This window comes from Accipiter gentilis, chromosome 18, assembly GCF_929443795.1.
Source record: "Accipiter gentilis chromosome 18, bAccGen1.1, whole genome shotgun sequence".
NCBI classification, from domain to species: domain Eukaryota; kingdom Metazoa; phylum Chordata; class Aves; order Accipitriformes; family Accipitridae; genus Astur; species Astur gentilis.
In genome coordinates this window covers 17,894,269-17,920,043 of record NC_064897.1, presented here as the reverse complement: position 1 = coordinate 17,920,043, position 25,775 = coordinate 17,894,269, and the positions used below count along the sequence as shown (strand labels likewise).

The window sequence follows — 25,775 nt, the reverse complement described above, 5'->3', positions numbered from 1 at the left end:
CGTAGCAGACAGAATATCCTACGCTAACCAAGTAACGTTTGACTGCATTGAAGCAGGATAACACTGAAAAATAAAAAGCTTAAAATAGCAGTTAGCATGGATCATTGAAACAGTCACTGAGTGCGCATGCCTTTTTATATACGTGCTTTTACACCTGTGTGTCTCTTCCTTTTAGGTAACAGGTATAGTAGGCAGAGCGGATGTCCTAGCCTGTCTACTCTTTCTGTTGGCTTTTCTCTCCTATAATAGGTATGGATTCTTGCTACCGGTTGTGATAATATTGTGAGATGCTTTAGTTTGAGGAGGAGACAAAGAAGAAACCCGTCAGTTGTCAGTTGTTGCTGGCAGAGGTATTGCCCCCAGCACTGCTGCGTGGAAGTGCCCTGGTCCTTGCTTTCAGCTGCGGTGCCACATAAGTGATGCTTAAGAGAACAAACAAACATAAAATAGAAGTCGACGTTTACGGTCCTCTCTTCCATTGACATTATAGCTGACCATACGCTAGAGGAGGGCTTGCAGAGCTAAAATTGATAAAGAAGTGTTTTCAGCTGAAGGCAAAATGTCTGTGTGTAGAGTGTAGAACAAACGGACACATGCCTACCTTTGAAATACATGCTGTGACTGTGGGACTCTGAAATACCTGGTCTGGGAGAGTTAAGGATTGCTTCTAGACTGTTAGTCATCCTTTTCAGCTGAAAACTTGGCACTGTTTGCTGCTCTGTGTCCCAAAATAAAGAGCGAGCTTTACTCGGATAGGGTTTCTGCCCCTTTTGCATTGTTATTTCATTTAGGAATAGCACTGTGTCATCATGGCCACATGGAAAAACTGCTTATATCTCTCTTGGGGGATATACTTGGGGTTTGCTACAAATGTGCAACGCTGTTTTCATCGGAAGGTTTCAAAGGCATAAAACTGGTAGTGACCCCGGAGGAAACGGCTTGTTTGATTTTTTTTTTGGTTATTTCTTACCTTCTTCCCTCATACAGGCCTGCTGCCAAGTCCGTTAATGATTAGGACACATCTTTGACTCAGGGGAGCGTGGGTGGGATGGAGGAATTTTTGCTTGCGTAGTGCATTTTGTCACATAAGGATAATTAAGCATGTGTATTCTAGATGACGGAAAGCAGGTGTTTTTCTGCCCTTTGTGTCTTTGTACTTACTCTGACTGTTTCAAGTCCACTTTATCTTTCTGCTTGTCTTTTTCTCTGCTCTACTCAAACTCTCAGTGCATCTCTCAATATTTGTGTTTTCCCTTCCTGTCCCGAGTCTAAGCCTTTCCTCATTTATCAGTGAAGAGTGTAGATTATTCATGTCACTTATTACCAGCATCTTAAGAAATTAAGTGTCTCAGTATTTGTTTGAATGTAGTAAACATGAAAATAACAGAGAAGTGAAAATATTTATGTCAAACCTGTTTTTCAGGAGTGTGGATCAGCTTTATGTTGGGGAACATTTCCCTCCCACTGCCTCCCCATTCTTTCTGCTGCTTAGTTTATTCCTTGGGACATGTGCAATGCTGGTGAAAGAAACTGGAGTCACTGTGTTTGGTGTGTGCTTGGTTTATGACTTCTTTTCCCTCTCCTGCAATGGACTCAAACTGTAAGTAGCTTGCTGTGCTCGTTGTGCTTTTCAACTGTTGCCGCCTGTCTGTGCAAAATATATATTATTATATACAGCACTGTGGGCGATGGACTTGCCCCACTGAATTAGATGGCCCACGTGTGACAAGTTTGGAGGGCACCAAGGTTTCATTCTGGGTGTGTGTGGTTCTTTGTTGTTGTTGTTACTCTATTGCTGCCTGGTAATTTCTGCTGGGTAGATAGACCAGATGTGAAGAACCGATCTCTAAAATGCTCAATTCACTCCGGCAAGACTAACGTTTATTTTTTCCGTAGGAGTTCTGACTGAAGCATCGACATCTTAAAATTTCTCTGGCTTAACTCCTTCCATTCGCAACATCTGCTTGATTATTCATTCACAATGTCATGGTTACAGAAATATCATATGATGTTTAGTAGTAAAATCAGGTTTGATACTTTCTGTCCTTACAGAATGGGAAAAAGAGGGAAAATATCCAGCCAGTTCTGGAATGATTGGAATAATTAGCAGCTCTCAGCAGTCACTGGAGAAAAATCAAATAGTTTGAAGTTTGTATCCCTCACCCACGTAGTGTCACAAATAACTATGCTATTCTGTATCTCCATTAAAAGTCAGAAGTCTCTTGTTTGATAGAAGCTGCTTTTTATCCATTTCTCTCCCGAACCGTAGCCGGTGCAGCTCTATCGATGACTGAACGTAAGAGCTTACTGCCACTGAGAACGGGAGGTCTCCCTCCTGCCATTGCTTCTCCTGTTCCCACCGCTGCCGCCCCACGGGCTCTGGAGCCTGTCGCACCCCTGCGTGAGCTCGTGTATCTAGGCTGTAAAACAGGACACTGAATCCTGCTTCTGCAGTGGTGAATTAAATCAGCTCCCAGAAGGATCTGGGGAATGCCAGAGCTGGCACAATGCGGGAGCAACAAATGGAGGGAAGAGAAGAGGGACTCTCTTCTTTCGGGAGTATCCTGGCTTCCCTCCTGTTTCAGCCCTTCCTCTCGGTCCTAATTGGGGGATGGACCACACTTCAGGTCCACCTGCCCTCCCTCTGGCCCCTCCAGCAGCAATAGCAATCAGAGGGCAGGCACGATGGATCAGCAGGGGATTTATCCTATTTTGACCGAATTCATAAAGTGTAACTGGTGGGAAGGTAGCCAGCGAGGAGTTTTTTGGGGACTGACAGCTGGCACACTTGTTAACACTCGCACTTACAGTCTGCCAGGCTTGTTCCAGGAGTTGCCTGGCTAAAGGTAACACAAATGTTAATTAATCAGGAAAATCTGTGCCCTTCTCCTTTCCCCTCCCCTCAATCTCTCTTCCCCTTCGATTCACATTCCAGTAGTCTCTTCAGGTTATTTCTTTGCTTCAATGGCATCCCGTTGCCCAGATGTGGCAGTTATTTAGCTTGCAGGAATTAAGCTCTGTAGCCCAGATGTGCTGCATTTTCATATTTGCTCTGGTTGCATGTAATGTATGCTTTTCTGTCTGCTTGTGGTGCTCAGGATTTTATGACTGTGTTTGACTTTTTTAGGGGGTGGCAGAAAACCAGCAGCCTGCTACATGCTGCTGAAACTCATCTCCTGCTCCTTCCTCCAGCCTGTACAGATTTGTTTTCTGTTTAAGGGAGGCAGAACACCAATTATTTTCTGCAGCAGAAAATTAGGAATGGCACCATGTTCTTCCTTGCAGTGCTTCCCATCTTACCAGAGGTCCAGAGAACAGCTTGATACAGAAGTGCTCATCTTCTGTTGCTGTTGGGTCGTTTCCTCTGGATCTAGTTAGGAACTAATAAGTCCTGTCCTCTTAGCACACAAAGACTTTGTACTTTGGATTAAATAAAATGTCGTCTGTTGTAGTTAGATAACCATGTTGTGCTGTTTTCATAATGCTCAACCTTTTGACAAGTAAATGTGAAAGATAAAAATCCTTAAATCTTTTTCTTTCCCCTTCCCCCTCTTTTTGCCCTTTTCTCTGCATGCGTAATCAGGAGAAATGGGGGGATCCACCAGAGACCTGCCCGGCAGCCCACGGCCTCTCCCTCTGCCTCGCTGCAGGTCGCTCCAGCGGGCCGGGAGAATGGGAAGCATCGCTTTGCTCACCGGGGCACCTGGAGCTCCTGCCACCCGGCATCACCCGAGGAGCAGCGGAGCGGTGGCCTTTCTGTGCCCAGCAAAGCCATGTGGGCCATTCGGAGGTACTGCTGGCTACCTGCCGCTCCATTGTGGTTTAGTTTGCAGCTGATGCTACCTTAAAATGTCAAGTCACTCGCTTTGTTTTAGTCATTTTTGGCTCGCAGCACAGAAAGTCAACCGTATCCAGGAGGTCAAGGGAGGTGATTCTTCCCCTCTACTCCGCTCTCGTGAGATCCCACCCGGAGTACTGTGTTCAGCTCTGGGGCCCCCAACATAAGAAGGACATGGACCTGTCGGAGTGAGTCCAGAGGAGGACCACCAAGGTGATCAGAGGGCTGGAGCACCTCTCCTATGAAGACAGGCTGAGAGAGTTGGGGTTGTTCAGCCTGGAGAAGAGAAGGCTCCAGGGAGACCTTAAGGCAGTCTTCCAGTACCTACAGGGGGCCTGTAGGAAAGATGGGAAGGGACTCTTTAACAGGGAGTGTAGTGATAGGATGAGGAGTAATGGTTTTAAACTGAAAGAGAGTAGATTTAGGTTAGATATTAGGAAGAAATTCTTCCCTGTGAGGGTGGTTAGACACTGGAACAGGTTGCCCAGAGAAGCTGTGGGTTCCCCATCCCTGGAAGTGTTCAGGGCCAGGTTGGATGGGGCTTGGAGCAACCTGGTCTGGTGGAAGGTGTCCCTGCTCGTGGCAGGGGGGTTGGAACTAGGTGATCTTTAAGGTCCCTTCTAAACCAAACCATTCTATGATTCTTATCCTGAAATGTGCTGTGATTTTTCTTATGCTACTGGAGAGGGAAGGGAGTAGAAGATGGAAGGAGGGTTAAGGGAAGAAAGAGGAGGGAATTCTGCTTGGGAAGAGGAGAATATCTGAGGACTGTCCGTGTCCTGAGACTTTCTATCCTAATATGATATGGTAGGCAATGTTCTCCTTCCCAGCGAAGAAGGGAGGCGAGTGCAGCATGAGCAGCATATTGCGTGACATTGCTATCTATCTGTATACACGTTTGTAGGTATAATTTCTGCACGTGGGTATACATACATGTAGATGTGTGTGTATGCATATTTATGAAAGTAGAGGTGATGGACACTTCTGCTTTACGCCTAAGAACGCTCATATAATGGATTTTCACCTGTTGCGTCCAGGAGTCTCAGCATGTTCATTGGAGAAGGAAGGACTCCAGGGCCCTGCTCTAGCACAGCACCAGCACTTGGTACCCTTATTCCTGTGGAACAGCACTGAGTTAGTAACAGCATTTAAGGGCGTGTGACTCAGCAGCTGCCCCATGGATTTGTACCAGAGTGTGTGGTGGTTTTTTTGTTGTTGTTGTTTGTTTTTTTTTTTTTTTAATTTAACCTTGACCTTTGTACAATCTCTTGGTAGCCCTTGCCCTTTGTTGCTGACTTTTGGTTTATAACTACAAAACACTCACAGTATGATTTAATTTGGAGACCTGTAGTAATGAGTTGCCCCATGCTACCTATTCCTTGGAGGAAGTGTCTTGTTCCTTAAATAATCGGGAATTACCTGCTGCAGTTCTCTGATCATTTAATGGTTGGCACCTGAATGAGCCCCATGCAGCACTCCTGAAACCTGGGAAAGGGAGTGTTTTATTCCCACATAACACCCCTTATTAATCAGTTCAGTAGAAGCTGGCTGTTTGTTGTTGGTTTCATTTTTTTTAAATAATCTTCTTGCTGCATCAGGTTTGATAGCATATAGGCGTTACATGAGATGTGTAACTTCCCAGATCACAGAGCGTGTTTCCTCTACCTGTAGTTTAAATGGTTCAACCCCCTCAAGAGCTTCTGCCCTGCAGGTGTTTTGCCTGATAGGTCTGACTTGGGGATGGCTGGGTTTTTGGTTTTGTTTTTAAGAAGGAAGGGAGGGGGTTTGGTTGTGTTGCCTCTCTGTGTCAGAATCTGTGATACAAAACTGGTAAGGAGGTGAAGGCTTTTTGGAGTGGGTAAGGGCTAGCTGCTCTGGCATGGAGACTCTTCTGGCCTTGGGCAACAGCTTCTAAAGCTGTTTGAATTTGTTTCTTCTCCTGTATCCCCAAATAAGTAGCACAATTAGAAAGTGTGGGTGACCCCGGTTCCTTCCGATATGCCAGGCCGGAGTGGGCTGTCCAAAAAGCTTCATTTAACATCTTCCCTCTAAAGTTTAGGATCTGGTGGGGAGGAGTAACCTGAGCGTGAAACTGGTACAGCTGCTATTCCTGGCCTTCGCTCTCCCCATGTTTCTCTCGATGCATTTGTTCTCTTTGACACTTGTAGTTGTTTCCACTTTCCCTCACAGATACTATGGTGGAAATTTGAAAAATGTCCCCTGTCTTGCTCCATCTTCTTGTTCCTTGTTTCTTTTACCCCTGTTTCTCTTTCTCCTACTGCTCCTTTGCCCCCTCCTTTGCTTTGTACTTTTTCCAGACACCCTCCCTCTGCCCTTGCTTTTGGGAATGGCCCTTTCTCACACCAAGGGGAAAGCCTCTGGTTTTCCAGCCTCTTCAGAAGAGGCTGCAGAAGCTCTGTTGGAGAGACCGTGCTCGTGGGATGGCTTCAGAGGGAGCTCGTCCACGCTGCCAACTGGCATTTGCTTTTTGGCAGCTGCCTGTTCAAGTGTTGTAAAGGATTTCTGCGCGTGGCAAATTAAGCTCTGCATGTACATAGCTGCTTTCTTTTAAAAAAGGGGCTCTCGTGGTGTCAACTTCTGTGCTTCAAGTGACTGTGTACAGCACACTCGCAGCAACCTGTTGTGTGATGGTTCGCTGTGGGATGCCCGAAGTAGAGCTGGTTTGGTCCCAGTGTCCGAGAGGGAAGCCTGCTGCCACACATTTGTGTGAGAGTTGTGCCCGAGAGCCTTGGGAGAAAGCCTGGGATGGGTTAATGGATGCTGCTTTGAAAGAAACTTCTCTAAAACACTGTTGGCAACCTTCTTTACTAGTTTTTCCCCTTACTCTGAATTCCTGTTTCCTCTGAAGGCAGGATAAGGCTGGATAACTTCTCGTTGCGTGGAATGACAGCCTCATAGAGCCTGGGCAGTTTGACCAGTGCCTGCTTGTCTAATGTCAATGTTTGCTAGTCACTATAAAAAATAAATGTGCTGCTACAGCATTTGTAATTTCAAGAGATCCTCTCAATTCTCAACCATATGCATGCCTGCAGTAGTATGGAACAGCAAGATTAAATGTGTTGCAGCTCACTGACTCTCAAAATGATGTCCACGTCTCGCAGAGTCTGTGGACCACTACCTGATCGTATGATTGCAGTCTTCTCCTTACTTGCGTTTGCTGACTCCTCTCACAGGACAGATGAAAATAGTTGTGATACTTTCTGTACACAGTATTTCTTCAGTGCTATTGGCATATTATACGGTATGAAGTAGGAAGAACTCAAGGCAATTGCTCTGTTAAAATACAATTAATCTTAAAAAAAAAAAAAAAGTAAATCCTTGCTACAGATGAAAAAAGATAGAAAGAAAAAAATTGAAGTTGCTGTCAAATATACAAAATTAATTACACAATTTCTCCTCTGTAATCGATGTTTCTCTGACTCATGTAGGTCTTTTCCATGGCAGAAGGGAGGGGAAAAGATTTTAAATACTTCAAAAATTCCAAAGTTGGAGGGCAGATTTGGCACAGTGAAGTAGCTTCAGATACCTTATCTAGTGCACCAGGTTGCTAGTTCTAAGATCTTCATTAGAATAAAACAGTTGTGCACTGCTTAATCTGTACTTTTTAAGTACTTGTAGTGTGATCAGTTAGGTTTCTATTTCATAATAATTTATTATGTGTCTTGCTACTTGAGCTAACTGAAAAATGCAGGAAAATGTAATGGAGGAGTTAAGGGAATCAGTCTAACTAGCAGTAACTGGAGCTAGTTATGTAAAAATTCTTGGTGCAGAGAAGTTTCTGTTCTTTATTGTCACTTGCTCTTATCTTCAGCTATCCAATGAATGTGTAGGTTGCGGTCCTGGGTGCCTTCAGGAGTCAGGAATGAGTTAGTCTGGATGAAATTATAGGTTATATCACTGCGATTTATTGCAATTTTGGGGGATGCTGGCATATACTACTGAAACCAAGTAACTGGGATCTCTAATGAGTTTGATCCATCTCCCTGAGTTTTGAAACCTGAAAGAGGCTTGTGACCATATGTGCCCTCCTGTATGACACAGAGAAGGGAAAATAGGAACTTTCATGTCAGGCTTGCACTTCTGTTTGGGATAAGGCCAGAGCTTCAGTGCTTTCACTATGATGGTGCAGTATTCATATACATGTCCTAATAAAAAGCAGTATCAGTGCCAACACCTCACTGGTTGCCACAGTGATACTCTGTTAGATCCATTAATATGTTTAACAAGGTTGATATATGTAAAACAACAAGTTGTCACAGTCCCTTGTGCAAGTTGTGTCTGTAATTGTCACTCGTTCTCTTTTTCTTGAGTTGTTGAACCCTCTGAAAACAGTTGTGGGTTGGTTTTTTTGTTTTTTTTTTTTTTTTTTTTTTTTTTTTTTTTTTGTTTTTAAATTTCAAGGCTACATATAGTTGTAGTCATGCCATGTCATATGTGCCTCACACTCAGCATTGCTAAATGCTGTCTGGTCTGTGAACACCCTCATACTACCTAATTACCTTGATGGTTTTGAGCTTTGTAAACAAGGCTATGGTGGGCCCACAGTCTAAGCTTCTTGAAAATCAAGACTCCTCAATAGCTTGCATACTTTTGAAACAGAAACCTCTGTTTCTCTTTGGTGACCTAGAAACTGATTTTTATTGCATCTGCTGTTGGTGGTTTAGGTGAGGCTTTTCCCTTAGAATAGACCGGTGTTTAATGCTGCCATTTTCCATGTACGTGAACTGTTGCATTATTTTTTGTCAAGTGATAGAATGCGAGAAGCAGCAGGTGTACTTGGAGCTGTGCCCAAGAGCATCACTTTAAATCTGTGTACGTGCAAAAGAGTGAGGGAGCTCACTACTCGTTAGCACTGTGGGATCCAGGCACAAAACCCCATTGATCCAAAATTCAATGAAATCCTTAAGGCTATAGCAGGGATAAATGTGATCTGATGACTAAACCGGCAGCAATGTTGTTTCCTTTTGCAGTAGCAGGGGAAAGAAAATGGAAATGCTCTGCCGAACATAGTGCATTCCAAGGATGGCTGCACTGGCCCTAGGATTGATATACTATGAGGAAAACTATGAGGTCATAACGTATCTTCCCTGAGTCCCCACAGAGCATGCGTGGTCAGTGTTTGAGCTGAAACAGATGCTGTTCTCCAACATGAAGGAAGAGTGGAGGGAGAGGGAGGGGAAGCGTCGGCACACAGAACATGCAACTCCATAGCAATTGCTAGGTGTCAGTTTAGCTTTTCCTCACTGGGTGCTTCTCTTTCCAGTTCTTGTACAGCACTTTTCTTTTTTAAACTAATTTGGCAGTATAGCACACTCCTGCTTTAACACGAAATTCCTTTTCAAAAAGCAGAAGTCTCAGTTGTGTTTCTAATGCTTCTTCTTGCTACACAGTGTAATGCTATTTCCTATATTCATAACTGCTATAGGCAGAACAGTGTGACCGATTTCCCAAATATGGGATTTCATGTGTGCAAACTTTACCTTTTCTTGAATTTGTTAGAGGGAGTTGGTTTTGGTTGCACTCACACACCTGAAGGTCAGTGGTGGTTGCATTCACACACAAAGCACAGCAGTAAAAAGCACTGCATGCCTCTGAGAAAGCACTAAGGTGACTATTATTAATGTATTATTTTGGTCAGGGGCAAACATACAACAAAAGAAAAACCTGGATACTTGTTGCTGGCCTAAAAGGTCCTTGCTGTGCAACAGCAAAATAGTGAGGGAGGGGTATAGGGCTTTGCAAACACCACAGCAATAGTTAGTGGAGAAATTCCAGGAAATTCCTGGTTTGGGATTCAGCCTGTGGTGAAAAAGGTCTGGGAGTCCAGCAGTCAAAACGATTTTCTTTAGGGAAGCAAAATGAGTAACCTGGAGCATTAAGAACAGAGCCAGCCTAGGCTTTTCCCTTCCTTCCTCTCTCAGTGGTGATCTCCTGAGGGTTGTAAGGTTCTGAAAATAAAGGAGGAAGCTCCTAGTCTGCGCTGCTCTGCTCTGAGCAAAGGTTGGTGTTGGATTGCCTCTGTGTGAAAGGAGATAAAAGGAAATGCTGAGTTGTTGCTGGCCACAGGCTGATTTTTTGGGGAACAGATGTTTACAATTGAACTGAGAATAGGACGACAACACAATTTCACCCCAAAAGACAAGTAGGACCCTGAGTCCTAAGGCCTAGGAAGGCACAGCGTGTGCTGAAAGATGGCAGATGAGCTGAGTGTCATTGTTATCCTGGTAACTGTGGGATGCTGCTTCTGTGGTGTTGCAAGCTTTTTTTTAATTGTAGCAGGCTTGCTAAGGCTGTGCCATTCTTGCTATTTAGTAAACTTAAGTTACAAATAAAGTTTGGCCCCCTTTGGGGAGGTGTATTGCAGAGGTGGATTTTGCCTGTGCGTTACTCTTTTCTGAACTCGGTTCTTTAAACCATTTTTCCATTGTGAGTCTGAGCAATAGCTCTAGCTACTGCGGTGTCTGTGTCCTGTCTTTTCAGGAAATGTTCGCTAGCAATAATACATGAATCTTCTCCTTTGCCTGCAGTCAGTGATATTTATTGTCATGCTCGGACGGTACCTGAGGTCACCAGAAGACTCTGCTAGAGTCTAGAAACACGTGAGAGGTGGGTGCCCCTATGCTTAAAGCCTTGGATTCAGCCAAGGATTTACACGCTCTGGCCTGTGACTGTCTTCCAGAGAACCCTTGTGTAATCTGGGGAAAATAATTACATCTTTCTGTTCCCACGGTGTGTGCTGGAAGATGAGGCACAGTAATGCACGCTTCTTTTCTACCTCCATTTGTGCGATGTGGTGGTTCTTTTAAGACTCCCCCCAAAAAAGCCAAGGACTGTCTCTCGTATGCAGGCTTGTGGCATTATGTGTCTTAATAATCTTTGAAATCTGCAAGTGCTGTTTCAATACAAGTAACTGAACTCCTTGATTGCTAACTAAAATATATTTAAAAACAGCAACGCTTTGGTATGGTGATGACTAATGTTGCATGCACACACAAAGACATGTTTAGACATCATTAGAATGCAAAACTATGCACTCACCAGGTAAGAAAGGCCTGATTTAATTTTGGCCCTGTTGTGTGTTTATATTATGACAGTCTTTAATTACATTATCACATACCATTTTTCCTGCATGATCCCTGCTCTATTCATTGCCCAGAATGGATGGTGCTCACTTAATGAGCAACTCTTCAATATTTTGTTTCTTCCTTGTCCAGAGCATGGCCCCATGCCCTACTTACTTCATGTTATTCAAGTCCTGCTCTGAGACATATTAACAACTTCTTGATAATTTATCTGTGTACAAACTACCAAGTGGTGGTATTTCCTTGCAGTTTGTTGCTTCAGTCTGTAATCTTTTAAAGTACTTTTGGCATAGCTTCTGGATGTGTAATTTCCTTGCCTTTCAAAACAAGTACAGTGAATAGCCAGAAATTTTGCAGTGGGGAGCCACATGGGTGTGAACATTTGGATTGAAACCTTTGGATCCACCCCATCAACATCTGCTGCTTGAGCAGGAGACTGGCTGGTGGCAGCAGTAGATTGTGCTCTATGGGAGTCAGCATTAAGAGATGGAGGACTTTTCTCCTTAGGTATTTGCTGACGGAGGAGGCACAATGACAAGATGTTCCTTTCCAGACTCGGAGAGGAATAAGCCCTGGCATGTGCAGCTTCTTCAGCAGCCCCTTCCCTTCTCTGTCCACAGTTTGTTGTCCTGCCTCGTCTACTCCAGCCTGCCCTCGTCTCTTCTCTTGCTTGCTTCTCCTTAGTCATTTCATTGCTTCGAGTCTTTGCTCCTCAGGCTTTGCCTTTTGGATCTTGTTGCTTTCCTCAAAAGCTACCGGGATAAACTACCTCTCCCAGCGTCCCTCCTATACTCCTAGCCCCAAAGTCCTTGCCCAGCCAATTCAGGGGCCCCCACCTGCGTCCTTGTACTGCGTATCGCATCCTCCACGTGCTCCCCACTCCTCCTGTCTTTCAGGTTCAGGCTCCAGCTGTGGGACCTTTGCCCAGCTGGGGGGTAAGGTCCTTCTGGGGTTTTCCAGCTATCAGCACTCGCTGTCTCTTTGCTTATCTCCTCCTCCCCTCTGCATGGGTTTCTGCTCCATGGGCTGCAAAGCCTGGTTTCTTTTTGACGTCTTTTCTCCAGCGGTTGGGATTTGGCTCTCCTCTGCCCTGTACCTAACTTGGGATTCCTCCCTGTGCTTGCTGCCTGGGTTTGAGGAGGAGGGAGCATGGAGAGAGCCAGGCAAAAGCCTGGAGCCTGCTCTGGTGCTTGGTGTGGTGCAGAGCCACAGTTGCTTGCGCTCTTGGCTTATTTGTTTATGGAAAAGCAGGCAGTTGTGCACGCGCTTGTTTGAATAAAAGAGACTTGGTTTTAAATTTGACTTCCTTTGTTGGATTGTTTTAGCTGCTATTCTGGATAGTGTTTTTTGTCTTGCAGTACAGAAAAACACCTCTCCCCCTCTTTTTAAATCCTTCAGAAAAGGAAGTGGAAAGTAAATAATATCCCATGGACTATTAATATGTGACAGTATCAAGAGGCCCTGTTTATTTCAGTAAGCAGCAAGTAAACTTCAGTAGTTTGGCTTCATGTACATTAAATGTCGGAAAAAAGGAGCAAGACTGAGTCTGATGTTATTTTTCTTAGCTGATGATGACTTAACATGTTTCAGCTTTTTTTTTTTGGGGGGGGGAAGGCTTTTTAGTCTTTCAAAGATTCTTTAGACTTCCATTCAGTCCATGAAAATCCATTTTTGGGAATTCATAAGTGAAAGCTGTGCCTGGGACAAAGAACCACACTGCGCAAAACAGAATCAGGAGGAAAAGTTAACGGCTGTTTTTGTTTGTTGGTTTTTTTTCCCCATCTTCTGAAAGATGCTGATCACTTATTCAAGTGCAGAGGGAGTGGGTTTTTTCTCTCGTTAATGGGAGTTGCGTTTAAGCCCTGCAGTTGCAGTCACTTCATTGTACGTCAGCCTCTTCTGTTCCCTGTGTTGCTAATTGGAAATCCCCAATTTGTAGGTGCAGTCTGTGTGTCCCAGAGCTGACTCACAGGAGACTCTGTTCATTCCCTTCACTTCACAGGACTGCCTTTCTATTCACAGTTCATGGCAGTCTCATTAAACCAGCATTTGAAATAGCAGTGTGCCCGTGTTCATTGGCTTTCTCTGAAAGCCCTGTAAACCAGTGTCAAGGAATTAACAGTGGCTGAGAAAGAAAAACCTTAATGGCTTGCCAGGTCATTTTCCTTGCAGTAAATCTCTGTTAGTTTGACACAGAATGGTATTTCAGTCACTCAGGAAATAAAAAACCCCAAACAACCCAAAACAAAAACCAAACCACCAAAACACAACACCTGAAGATAGATGATACCCAGATTATTGCAGGTGTTTCCCCAGAGCTAATCTAATGGAACAGTGTCTCTCTTACATCTTTGACTTCCTGGAAATCTAGCGGAAACTTTTAGGCTGTTCTCAGGAGTGGAGGATTCAGCTGTAACTACCTACCTCATTAATGACTGATGCTTTCTGAGCTGTTCCATGTCTCCTTTGTGAACCTGGTAATCACAGCATGTATTAAGTGAAGGACAGCAGACTTTCAGGACTAAGTTCCGTGGCTTTAGGTTTTCACAGGCTGATACAAGCAATCATTTGCTCAAAACCATGAGGACACCAATCTCATCAAATTTGACCTTAGGTGGATGGTTCCAGTTGTGATGAGTGTTACTTTGGTTTTGGTTTTTTTTAAATGTGAAGTAGCTGTTGAGATTTAATATTTAGTTTAAAATGCCAGTCTGTTAGCATGTCTAATGCTTTTCCCGTCCTCCCTGTATGCTTTCCAAGATTAATATATCCTTCCCTGACTAGAAACTTAATCTTCAACTTAATCTAAAGAAGAGTAGTAAATCCACTTTCACATTTCTAATTCGGTTATCCCAATATTCTTTTCCAACTAGTGCATTAGAAACCTTAATCCTCTACTTGGCTTGGAAATGCTGGAACGCACAATTCTCTCCCAACTGCAGATCTTTGAAATGCAGATTTTTTTGTTGCTATTCTTTTAAGCAATTTCTAGAATGTCAATATCCAGGAAGCTGCAGTGCAGAAGGGACTCTTGTAAATGCATTCCACATTCCCAAACATCCGTGCTGAAATTCAGATACTGGTCGAAGTGAGTCTTGAAAGACAAGAAGTTTGCGCTTAGGCTGTTGGAACGCTGCTATCGAGTGTTTGCTTTCCAGGTCTGAGAGGTCTTGCAGCATCTGGCAACGCTCTGCTTTGCCTTATGAATTCTCATTACCTGCCAGAACTGATTACGCAGCGGCTTAAATGAAAATCTTCCAATGAAATATGTTGTGCTGGTTGTTATTTTATTTTCTTTTTTTTTAACCTCCTTTCTTAAAGTTAGATTTGGTTGTCTTAAGCAAGTATCATTCTTTTGCTGTGTGGATAATGCAGTGTTGTTCCCTCTGTTTAAAGCTTTGGTTGGCAGCACGTTTGCTGTAGGTCTTCTGTTCAGCTGGGGGCTGAAGGTCTGCTCAGATCTCTCCTTCGGTGACCTATGAATCTCCTGTTTTAGCAAATCAGCTGTAGAGTAAGGAAATACTAAGCGTAAAATTTGTCCTTGGAAACTAACTGTGGTTGCACTTCGGTTGTACTAGTACAAAAACTATGGAATAAAATACAGTTCCTTTTAATCAGTGAAAGATGCCAACAAACCTGCTGGGTTGTCATTTTAAAATAGGAAAATCAGAAGGAGAAACTGTCTCTTCTCTGTTTTCCATGGAGACAAGGACTTTATTGATTGTTCAAAATAAAATTCAGGGAAAGAGTAATTATCAGTCAGGGGTGGAAGGGAGTGGGAACATTACCTATCTAATCCCTCCCCTAAAATGCAGTTTTCTCTGATCATACAACACCGTTACACATATTGTTCTTGCAAGACCATGTTAGGAATTTCTGCAGAGACAAAGCTGCTGTAAAATGGTGGCCTTGGGTTCTCTTGCGATATTTTGACATTGCTTGATTTAATTGCATTTACTGTAATCTTTGCCTAATCTCATGACAGCAGCTTGTATCACTGCTGCGCCTGTGAGTTATCTGTAAATGTTTGAAGCAAAGATGTTTCTTTTGTATTTTGGTAGTAAGCTCAATTCATTTGTTGTTCTCCCTCTTCTCTCCCGTTCTCTCTGGTGTTAATTATATCTCGCATTGATTTCAGAAGGTGAGTTGCTTAGTGTACAAATGGTTTTGGTACAAGCATCAGGAATTTTCATCATTAGAAAATGATCACCTGATCTGTGATCTAAAAGGCTGCTAATGCTGGTCTTTCTGATCTATCCTTTGCAGATCAGCATTCCTTTGCTGGTCTTGGCTGATGTACTGTGGATTGACTATCATGACCCTGCTTATGATCCTGAATGGTATCTCCATCATGGAATTACTCAATATAGAAAACCAAATTCCTTCCTTCATTGCCCGTATAAACTTTTGGAGATGATGGATAACTTTCCACCCACCTGGTATTTGTTCATGCATTTGGTCTAGTGCTATGCATGAATATGAATGTAGGAATTTTTGCAGGCTATTTCTTCAGGAAAAGAAAATAGAACTCCTTCTACTTTATATTAGGATTTGTCTATTAAACTCACATCAGTATATTCAACATAATAGAAGAACATTGTGGGAACACCATATCAAACCAGCAGTCCTTTTAGCTCTACTATCTGTTTTCTGACTGTGGTCATTATTAGATGCTTACAGAGAAGAAAAGAATGAGAACAGGGCTGGTACAGGGTTATCTTTCCTCACCGTGCATGCTGAACTAGTGCCAGTCAGTGATTTAGAGTCTGTGGATCTGGCTGGTTTATCTGGAGTGCTGTATTTATGACTCTCCATGGACCTGTCCTCTGTGGAGTTGCCTAATTCCCTTTTCAGAACTATTCTCTCCTCGACTTTGAGGACATCTTGTCACAATGAGTTCTATGATTTAATTATATTCTGTATGAAGAAATCTTTCCCCTTGCTTGAAAACTGTTAATTTTATTGGGAGCCCTTTGACTTTGTGTGAGAAGTAGAAGAAAGTAATTTCTCTGGTCCACTTCCCCAAGCCCTTCATAATTTTGTAGTATCTTTACATATACTCCCTTTCCAGGGTGGAGAGCCCTGTTCTGTTGACTATCTCCTCATGCAACAGCCATTCCATCTGTCTGATGAGCCTTGTTACCCTTTCCTGTACCTCTTTGATCTCTATTAGATCCTTTGAAAATTGGTCAGAGAAAAGGGAGATTTCAGAATAACATGCAGTACTCCAGATGCAAGGACACCTTGAATTTTTATGCAGTGTATTATTGCTTGTTGTTTCTGTTCTAAATGTGCTATTCAAAAGTTGCATTTTTCAGTGCTGATTTATGGCACCACCTTTTTTTTAATATTATTTATTCTCTTGTTCTGACTGCAGTCTGTGTAAGTAATTGAGATGTACAGTAAAAACCTGAATGGAAAATCTGAGTATCTTTTTATTAGTGTGTTTTGAATTGTGTGCCCTGGCTTTGGCTGAAGAGCACCCTGTGACTGCCCGGGCTGTTCCCCATTACATTACAGGGGAAAGGCTGGAGCAAGATGCTGAACTCTGCTAAGATGGGCCAAGCTGATTTCGGGGCCAGAGAGGACAGCATCAAACTCTCTCTCTGCTGTGTCTGCGCCTCAGTTGCCTAGGTATGGGTTTACAATATCTCCTCCCTTTCTTAACTGCTGCCTGGGGGTGAGCAATAACTCAAAGTAACCCGGCTTGGGCAAAGCTCGTGGGTTTCCTCAGATACCCACTCACGAGACTGAGTCCTTCTCACTGCTTTTTCTTGACTTCAGCAGTTTTCTGTTCTCCTCTTGCAGTGCGGTTCTGGTGCAAAGGGGCTGCAGCCGGTGTCTGAGCTGCCCGGGACTCACGGCGTGCCTGTCCTCTCCATCCAGGTGTTCGTGCTCCGTCAGCAAGGGAGGAGCGATACCTCTCTACACCAAAGGGCAGAAGTTCCCAGTGTTTGCTGGAACTCACAAACAAAATCTGACATAAGGCAGAGACTTAATCCACGGTTTCCCGAATCGTAAGCTGATCTACCTCTGCACAAGTCTTCCTGGTTTTGCCAGTAAATTGACAATTCCTCTCCTAAAATGTGCTGAAAAGAGAGAGCCCCCTATCCTTCTCCCCTCCCTTCTCCTACAAGCTGAAAGCTTCAGCGTTTGTTAAGTACGAAGATCTAGACAGTGCAAGCCTTGATAGCTGCTATCTCAGGGCTTTCCTGTCACTGTTTGTTTCATTATTTACTTTGATCTGATTTGGCCTCTTGACTCCATCAAAAGCACCTTTCAATGTGAATTAATTAAGAGAACTGTGTTTTCTTCTTTCAATTGCCTTTAAAAGAGAAACACTCCCAGATGGCATTAGGGAACGAGGGAGGTGTTTTTCTCTCTGCACAAGCCATGCTTTTGTCATAGACCAAAGGCTTTCTTTGCCCTCTGTTACACTGTTTGATGGATTGAAGGTGCTTTCTCCCGGGAGTTTGGAAATGCCAGAACTGAATGAGACCCCCTCAGTGGCATCCCAGCCCAAATGAACAGCTTTCTAATAACGAAGATGACTTTAATATTGCAGCATCCTGTCTCTGCAGAGCACTCAGTTAATTATGAGGTGTGAATAAGGAATATGTTTCACAGTGCCTTGGCAATTTTCTGAGTTCACTGATCCGTAAACAAGATTATTCCCTAATAGTCCTTCATCTCTGCCGTTATTACACAAGGATATTCAACTTTTAAATTAAATTAAAAATGACCATCTTTAAAGTTTGTTGAGGCACGGCTAATCTTTTGAGAGTGTTTCCAGGATTAACTATTTTAAAATTGTTATTTGGGGAGGAGAGAATTTTTTGTCATACCTGCTGTGCCATTTTTATAAAGACCACACTGTAGCAGCTCTCCACTGGGAAATGTGAATTAGACATGTTTTTCTTTCTTTCTTTTCAAAGTCCCTGACACAGTCAGGCAGCTGATGTTTTGGGGGGAAGCAGCTTCATCAAGGTACATGGCATTTTTTTACAGTTCTTTCAGCAGCTGACAACCCAGAAGCAAGGGGCTAAATTGGGTTCCTGAATGCCAGCTGTCCAGCCCGGCTCTGTCCCTGGCCCTCAGACAGTTTGTGCAGGATGGAAATGACACGGGCTGTTGGTGCAAAACTGTCACGCGGTTTGTGATCTCATGGGGTTGTGCAGAGCTACGACTCCTTGAAGACGTTTTTACCGTTACTAGGACTGTCACTGTAAATTTTTAAGATCAAGAGGGACCATTTGTGATCATCTAATCTGAGCTGGAGCATGGTACAAGAGACAGAGCTTCATCTGAGAAGTACTGCACGAAGCCTGAATTTCTCTTTGAGCTGTTTCGCACATCTGTCAGCAAGGCAGTGCGGCCCTGACTTTAAAGACTTGATCTGATGGAGTATTTGAGGTATCCTTAGGTGGATGGTTGCAGTGATATGCTAGTCTCGCTGTTAAAAATGTGTGCCCATTTCTAGTCTGATTTATCTAATTTCAGCTTCCAAGCACTGCATCTCATTACGTCTTTTCCCACTGGATTAAACAGGGCTCTCCTGGCTGAAAGTTTTGCAGTCTGTGATAGTTCTTTTATTGTTCTTCTGGACAGAGTGAAAGGCTAGGCTTCCTCAGGGTACATCTACCCAGCAGTCGCTGTTGCAGTGCAGTTTAGGTACTCTGATCTGAACAAGTCTTAGATTAGGTAGCTTGGGTCCTGCTAATAATATGTCTGCGAAGGCGTGGAGATCAGAGTAGGTGAAGCAAGCTTTCTAAGTGTTTGCCAATTTATTTTTTTTAAATTTTTTTCCTGTGCATGTCATGCTAAACTGTTTCAAAACAGTAAAATACAGTTAATTTTTTGCAGTGCAAAATTTACATATTGTAAAAGTCAGTGCTTTGCTGAGAAAAAACAAGTAGATTAGAGTAAAATTAGCGTATCTTTGATAATAAGTCCCTATGGGGCAAGAAGGAGATCTTCCCATGTGTTTGTGTTTCTAGCACAACAGTGTTTCAATCTTAATTGGAAAATCAGTCATATTAGGAGGTGTACTTGATACTGCATCTGCACGCACAGATGACATTTGGATTGGTGTGCTGCTTTTGATCTTAGGAGCATTGTCACGGAATCCTTAACAAACGCAAGCGCTCCAAGTCTGGAGTTGACATTTTGTCTGGAAGGGCTGTGAGTGAACATGCGGTCTTTGAAATGCTGCGCTGAGCCCTTGTTCACGGCAGTAAAGTTGGAGAAAAGGGGATGGAGAAAATTTGGATAGATCATTAAAATGCACAAGATTGTCCCTCACAATATAGTTCCTGGCAGGTTTTACATTAAATCTAGTTTTAGAAACAAGAAAAGATATAGATTGATATCTTTATTTCACATTCAGTATGTTTTATAATCAGGAAGTATAATTTCGGCAGGGAGAAATGCCTTCTGCTGAATTGCCGGCAGCCTTACCTAGAGTGCGTAGAAAGCTCTCAAGAAAGCGGGGATGTCAGGTGTTGACCTACGCTGATGATGCTTCATTTGTGAGATTTAGTCAGATTAAAGCACAAAGTAATATGATTAATTTGACTCCAGGTTCAATGTTTAAGAACATACGAGACAGAACATCAGCATTGTTCCTTTATACCAGCTGAGACTGTGACCCAGCTGGCAGACTACTCTGTGGGTACCACTGTCTTTTACAGAACAAGTTTCATATTCTCACATTTAGTTTTTTCAAGCATCTGTGATTACCTCTTCAGAAACCCCTTACAAGTTAGAGGTGCATCTTGCATAACTGAAGAGCAATTATTGTTCCATTACCAAGTAATGAAGTGCACACTTGTATGGAAAGAATGATCACTCCAAATATGATAAAGTTCAGCAAGATTCCCAAGATAATTTCTAGAAGTGTTTTCTACCTTCAAAACTTATATTTTAATAGATGGCAGATCTTATGTCTAGTATCTTCTTTAAAAAACTATTAAGTAAGAAAACACATGTGAGAGCTTGAAAAAGGGAGCTGTTTCCATATCAAAGTCACCAGAAATGTTTTGCATCATCATGAAAGATGCCTCCCTGCTATCGTCTGGAGTTCGATGTTACTGACTGATTTAGTGTGGTGGTTCGGGGTGTTATTGGCCCCCTGGTAATTCTGCCAGGACGTGGAAGAAGCTTCTGGGGAGGCAGGAGTCCTGGGAATTCGGTATGGCGTGGTCATCCCCCAAGTTACATTTGAAGAAGACTTTAGTTTTCAGCTAGATAAAGTTGTAGGGCTCTTGAGCAAGTCCAGACGGTGCTCTCAGGGCCAGCTTTTCAGATGTAGGATTCCCGGCGCAATCACTTGAAGTGGTAATGCTCTCTGCCAATTAGGACTTGTCTTCTGTCGGGCTCCCAGACATTGAGGTACTTCAGCAGGAAATTATTTTGAACATTTAGCCCTCATGTTTAATGCTTTTTTGAGTAGAGCTTAGTGTGACAATCATGACCTCCTTATCCCTCTAGCAGAGTCCCCCAGTAACTGGGACACATAATCACGATGATTACTGGGTCATTGCAGCTGAACAGCTGGTGTCGATCGTTGTAGCTCTGTTCGCACGCAGTACAGCTGAGGTTTCCACATCTCCAGTACGCTTATGACAAGACTCAGGCCCCTGCAAGCTTAGCGAATGGGATGGCTAACAGTGCAGATCTGACCAGCTCGCTAAGCCTGCCTGTGGGATTCTTCTTACCTTCTTAAACTAGGCTTGGTGAATTTTAGACCGTTAATTTTAAAAGCCTTTTCCAATCTGTTAATGCTTGTTGTGTTAAACAGCTTCTCTGATGGGAGTTGCTGTCGCTTTAGCAAGTAGAGAGTTATACTTTCTGATTCAGTAAAAGAAAAAAACCAAACAAAACCTAAACAAACCAACACAACCCGGAAGATAGTCTGCAGGTCATCACTTCTTAAAGTAATGTCCTTCCTCCTGTCGAAGGAATATCAGATGGTAAGGGACTACTTGGCTCATTGGGCATAGTCCTCCGTTATCACACACAGCCAGTTATCTAATCCCTTTCATAGGCTGGCGCAGTGCTGCCTTGTGTCCAGTTGGATCCTTTCCATGGCTCCCCTTGGAAGGCTGCTCCACAGTCTGACAAGTTTGCCTGGAAAGCTTTCTTTTCCCAGCCTAAATACCTCGATGGCCAGTTTATGCCCGCTTAACCCTTGTGTTGACGTTTTCTTTTAACACACGTGCATCTTTTCCTTCCTTTGCGTGCCTTCGTGTTAATGTGTGGGCACACAAAACTAAAGAGACTGTCAAGTGAGGTAAAAAAACTGGTGTTAAAGTGTGAGAATCCAGCAGCAGCTCTTTATTTCATAAGTGTTCCTGCGGAGGGGACACAGAGGATTGCCATGGGCTTTTATTAAATAATGTAATAACCTTCTTACTGGTGTTGTCTAGGCAAGCTTTGTGTAGTGACAATGGCTGAGACTCTCCAGAGAAGCTGCCTTTGCTTTTGCCAAGGAGAAGGGTATGTTTGGAGTGCTTGTTTTTGTTTTTATTTATTTCCGTTGGTCAAGTGCCATGAAAATCTCAGCAGCTTCAGAAACTTAGGCTTTTCATTCTGACTTGCAGCCATTTTAGGAAAGCACAGAACAGAAACCATAAGCAACTGCAAATGCATGGGATAAAAAACATACCACCAGTATCCCCACCAAGTATGTTTAAGGTCCCTTTATAGGAGAATGAAGCAGTAGAGAACCTCCTGCTTTATCTTGGCACTGGTGAACAGGAAAATGAAGTGGAATTATTTTGGATAGTGGCTCGTGGTTATGCCCTGTTGTACACTAGTGCAAAACAAGTCTGAGGTGAGAACTGAAACTCAGACTGGACCTAAAGCTTAAATATCAATGCTCTCCTGTCACGTTAGTCAAGACACTTGCTGCCTCTTGCTTTTTTCTGGATTCCCAGATGCATTAGTTCTCGTTATATCAGGCCTTTTGGAGACCTCAGCTCTCTCATGAGCTTGTTGGATAGGCTTTCTTTGCCGTGCTGGTGGGGTGCTTCTTGCCCATTGTGTCCGAATCTGAATGATTGTGTGTAAATGATGTAGCCTGTAAGCAAAGATAATATGAATCATAGTTTAAGAAAAGGATGATTGTCCTTCCTTGTGTGGTAATGTACTTCCCAGAGGGACATCTGTCTTTTTTGCTTTCTTTGCCATGGATTTCCATCCAAAAAGTCCCGTAGAAAGAGTGCCTTTTACTGAGCAGGAGTGACTTGCTCCTTTTTGGCTAGACCCTCTGAAAGGGCTGCTGGATCCCTAGGAGAAGGGTATACACTGCTATAACCTCCGTCTACCTTAGAAGGTGTGTAGGCATGGTCATCCCCATGCCTGGCACAACCCCAGGGCTGGCTGACCTTTCTTCAGCCACGAGGTGATGTGGGGGGCTTTCCTTGGCTACAGCTGGCCTCTGTGGACACGTGAGACAATACTGTAGCTGCTGTTCGATGGGGTGCTGCTGGGTGAGGGAAGTCCTCTATGGGCTGGGTTGTTCTGTCCGTCAGCTGTAGAGCAATGGCTTCAGAGGAGTGGCTCTCCAGCTCTGCCCTAAGAAGAACTTGGCAATGGTACCAGCTCCTTTTTAGCTGAAGGAAAAAAAGCTAGAGAGGAAATAACTTGAAGGTGCATGTATTAGTGGTCTGAAGTGTTTCTGGTTCAGGGGAAACAAAATAAACTTTCTGCATGAGCTTGGATGTGTGGTACTCTGCTCCCTCCCTCACTGACGGCAATGTGAGGTGAAGGCATTTGACACCTTTCAATATTGGCATCAGGAAGAGACTGAGGCTTCTTAACACCTCCCAGCAATTAGGTAACTTTAATTTCCTGAGAGCAGAGGAAGGAATGTTGTCCTCCCCTCTCCCTGGCAGGTTTTGGGAGGTGAATTCCTTTGTTTTGGAAACAAATTTGATCTGAAAACATTCTTTTTCGTAACAAAAATAGACCGTGTGGTACAGTCTCTAGACCCGATGTGAAGGCTGAATGTTTCTGTTGTGAGGAGGTGCCTTTGGTGTCAGGCAGTAGATGGCTTTATGCGCGGATGCCACCATATCTCCTCTGAGTGGGAGCCGTGGTACCAGTTATGTACTGGGGTCCGAAGAGCTGAAAATGAACAAGCATGAGGGGTTTCAGATTTCCTTTTTAGTCTTCTACTTTTCTGGTTCAGTGAAATCTTTTATATGGAGCTATTTCTGTTAAGAAACAGAGCCTAAACAGCTCTGCTCCTCTGTTTTCTCTGCTTTTCTCCTCCCTCTTGCCCCTGTGCTGTCCTAGCTCTGGGTGGCTCTAATGGAGAGGGTCTCTGCTCGGGACGTGTGCCGGCCTCTCAGGTAGAGACCTGCCGCAGTGTGTGGGGAGTTGCGGTGTCCCCTGACCTGCTGCCTTTGGGAAAGCATCGCTGTTTTGCTGCTGAACTCACAGCTTTTCAGGCTGTTCTTTCTGTCTGCAAAACTTCCGATCAGTTGCTGCTCCCAGAGAGACTGCTTTTTCTTGTTGTTTTTAAGGGAAATAACAATTGCCAAACCAGCAAATGATGTCTGGTGTGGACAAGTCCCCTTTATTTTACTTTCTAGCCCTGCCACGTTGGTAAGGATATATTAATGGCTTTTGTAACTTTAGATCACTTTGATGGAGTAGTGTTTATGTATTATAAAGTAATAAATGTGTGCTATTCAGTAGAAATTAAATTGTCCCTTTAGTTCTATTTTTCTTTTGTCCACAAATTTGTTAAGCAAATGGATGTATATTTATGGATTAGGTACCCGATGTAGGAAAACGTTCCCAGAAGACAGTAAGAAATTAATACATACAGACCATGTTGCAAATTGTGTTTAAATAGCTATTGCCTTCGTTTTCCCATACTTGAGTGGGAAATCATGCTGCACAGAGAAATAATGGCTCTGTGATAAATCTTGAAAGAAGTACGGATGAGGCGTCCTTATAATGAGATACGATAATTAGCAACTGCTTTGTTTTGGGTGGTGTGGATGATGTAGTTGGATGCGGCAATCGTGTAGGTGTGGTGAGAAAGCAGAGGAGGGCCAGGATTAAGAGAACTGGCTCTTAAATCTCCGTTTTCAATCTCAACCAACCTCTAATATTGCATAGTAGAAGCATGGTCTAATAAAAGCACTGCCGAGAGATAAAATGCTCAGTTTTACTCTTCCTCCTCCACCTCTCTGTCCTCCCAGCATCACCTCTGTTGTCCGCGGCAGTGTGTTTTCTTTGAGATGGTTAGTATGTTGCTAAATCTTTTTGTCCTTTTTTTTTTTTTTGGTGTTGGTGTTTTCCTTGTTGTGAAACAAAAGATCCAGCCTTACTCCCTTCTTGCTGTGTGAGTTTTAATTAATGTTTTTGCAAAGCGTGTTAAGATCCTTGGATAGCAATGTGGTTTTGGCAGTGGTTCAGTCTCCTGGAGAAAAGCGTATGCCTTGGAGTCTAGGAAAAAAAGTAATCTAAAAGGGTTTTAGGGTTAGGGACAGGTTAAAAAAAAAAAAAAGGTTATTTGGGTTAAAAAATTGCTTTTTTTTGACTCCTGTAATCTGAAGCTCTAGTCTCATAACAGCCTATTTTTCAGTAAATGGGGTGTCTTTCCTCCTGGAGTTGGGAGTTATCCCTGTTGAAATTTTAGGAACAATATTCATTTTGCACTGGTTTACCTCCAAAACAGTATTGCCTTGTGCAGCCTTACCCTTTGCTTCTCTGTTCTCATGATAGAAATGAAAAGGAAACTTTGAAACCTGTCAGCTGTTGTCTTCAAAAAGATGGAGTGCATCCTTTTTTAAGCAGTCAAAGGAATGGAAACCACAAAACCCTCTGGATTGCTGTCAGTCCACAGTGGGGTAAAGATCCTGAATGTATCCCATATAAACTATGCCAGAGCTGTCTGTCTGTATCAGCTCTCTTTTTCAGTCTCTGATATTAATGCTTCAAAACAGGTCTCCGTTTCAGGCTGTTATCACGGTGCTGAGTTGTAAAGTCATCAGCAGGACAAAACTGGTGGAATGGTCACCCACTTCTCAGTGTTAAACCCAAATGTAAAAGCAGAGTTTGTAATGCATTATGGGGAGGCTGTTGTGGTGTCCCAGAGTTTCTGACAGCCCCTGCTCCTGCAATACCCCAGCAGCATGGAGCTGCTGTGGGGTGGGCGTGCATGCAGTGGATGCCGCAGGTGTTGTAGAGCTGTGAAATAGTCTTGCAAATTCCCTGTAACAGCATGGATAGAGAAGTGCTGAAGAAACAGTGGTTGGGCAGGTGTGTGGTGGGGCTTTTTTGTTGGTTTTGTTTGTTTGTTTGCTTTGGTTTTTTAAGCTGTTATTGTCATAAGAGTGTTGGTTTGGGTGTTTGGGGATTTTTTTTGCACGGTTGACTTGAATGAAGTGACTGCTTACAAAATATACTTAAGGAAACCAGTGTTTGTGTTAAGAATGTTAGGAGTCACATCTGTAGTTCCTGTAAAAAGGTTGGCTTCGTTTTGGAAACAGTTCTACATTTTCCACACGCTTGCTCCGGAAAGTGGCCATGAAGCAGCTTGAGGACATCTGGAAGGCTAGATAACTGATACTTCTGCAGAAAGCAGGGAAGTCATTTGGGATGGAAAGCTGTATGTTAGTTTGCCAAAAATATTTACTTGCTGGTGAAGCTGTGTTGTACCAAGCACGTTCACTAGCTCCTTTTCTGAGAGCGCAAGGAATTTCCTGTCCTGTGTCCTCCCACTTCATTTCCAGCGGTGGTGATGTTGCAATTTTTTCCATGCTAGGCATTGCTACGGATTGTTTGGCTTAATTCACTCTGCCATTCTGGAGGTG

The 25,775-nt window shown here is 43.4% G+C and overlaps 1 protein-coding gene across 1 annotated transcript in view; it reads left to right on the top strand.

The window, feature by feature from the left end:
• Positions 1-25,775, top strand: part of TMTC1 (transmembrane O-mannosyltransferase targeting cadherins 1) — a 146,399-nt gene that overhangs the window by 14,550 nt on the left and 106,074 nt on the right. Inside the window, exons 3-5 of the mRNA XM_049822158.1 lie at positions 176-249; positions 1,424-1,600; positions 3,584-3,790. Of these exons, the coding sequence (XP_049678115.1) occupies positions 176-249; positions 1,424-1,600; positions 3,584-3,790 (458 nt within the window). The remainder of the gene's footprint in view (positions 1-175; positions 250-1,423; positions 1,601-3,583; positions 3,791-25,775) is intronic.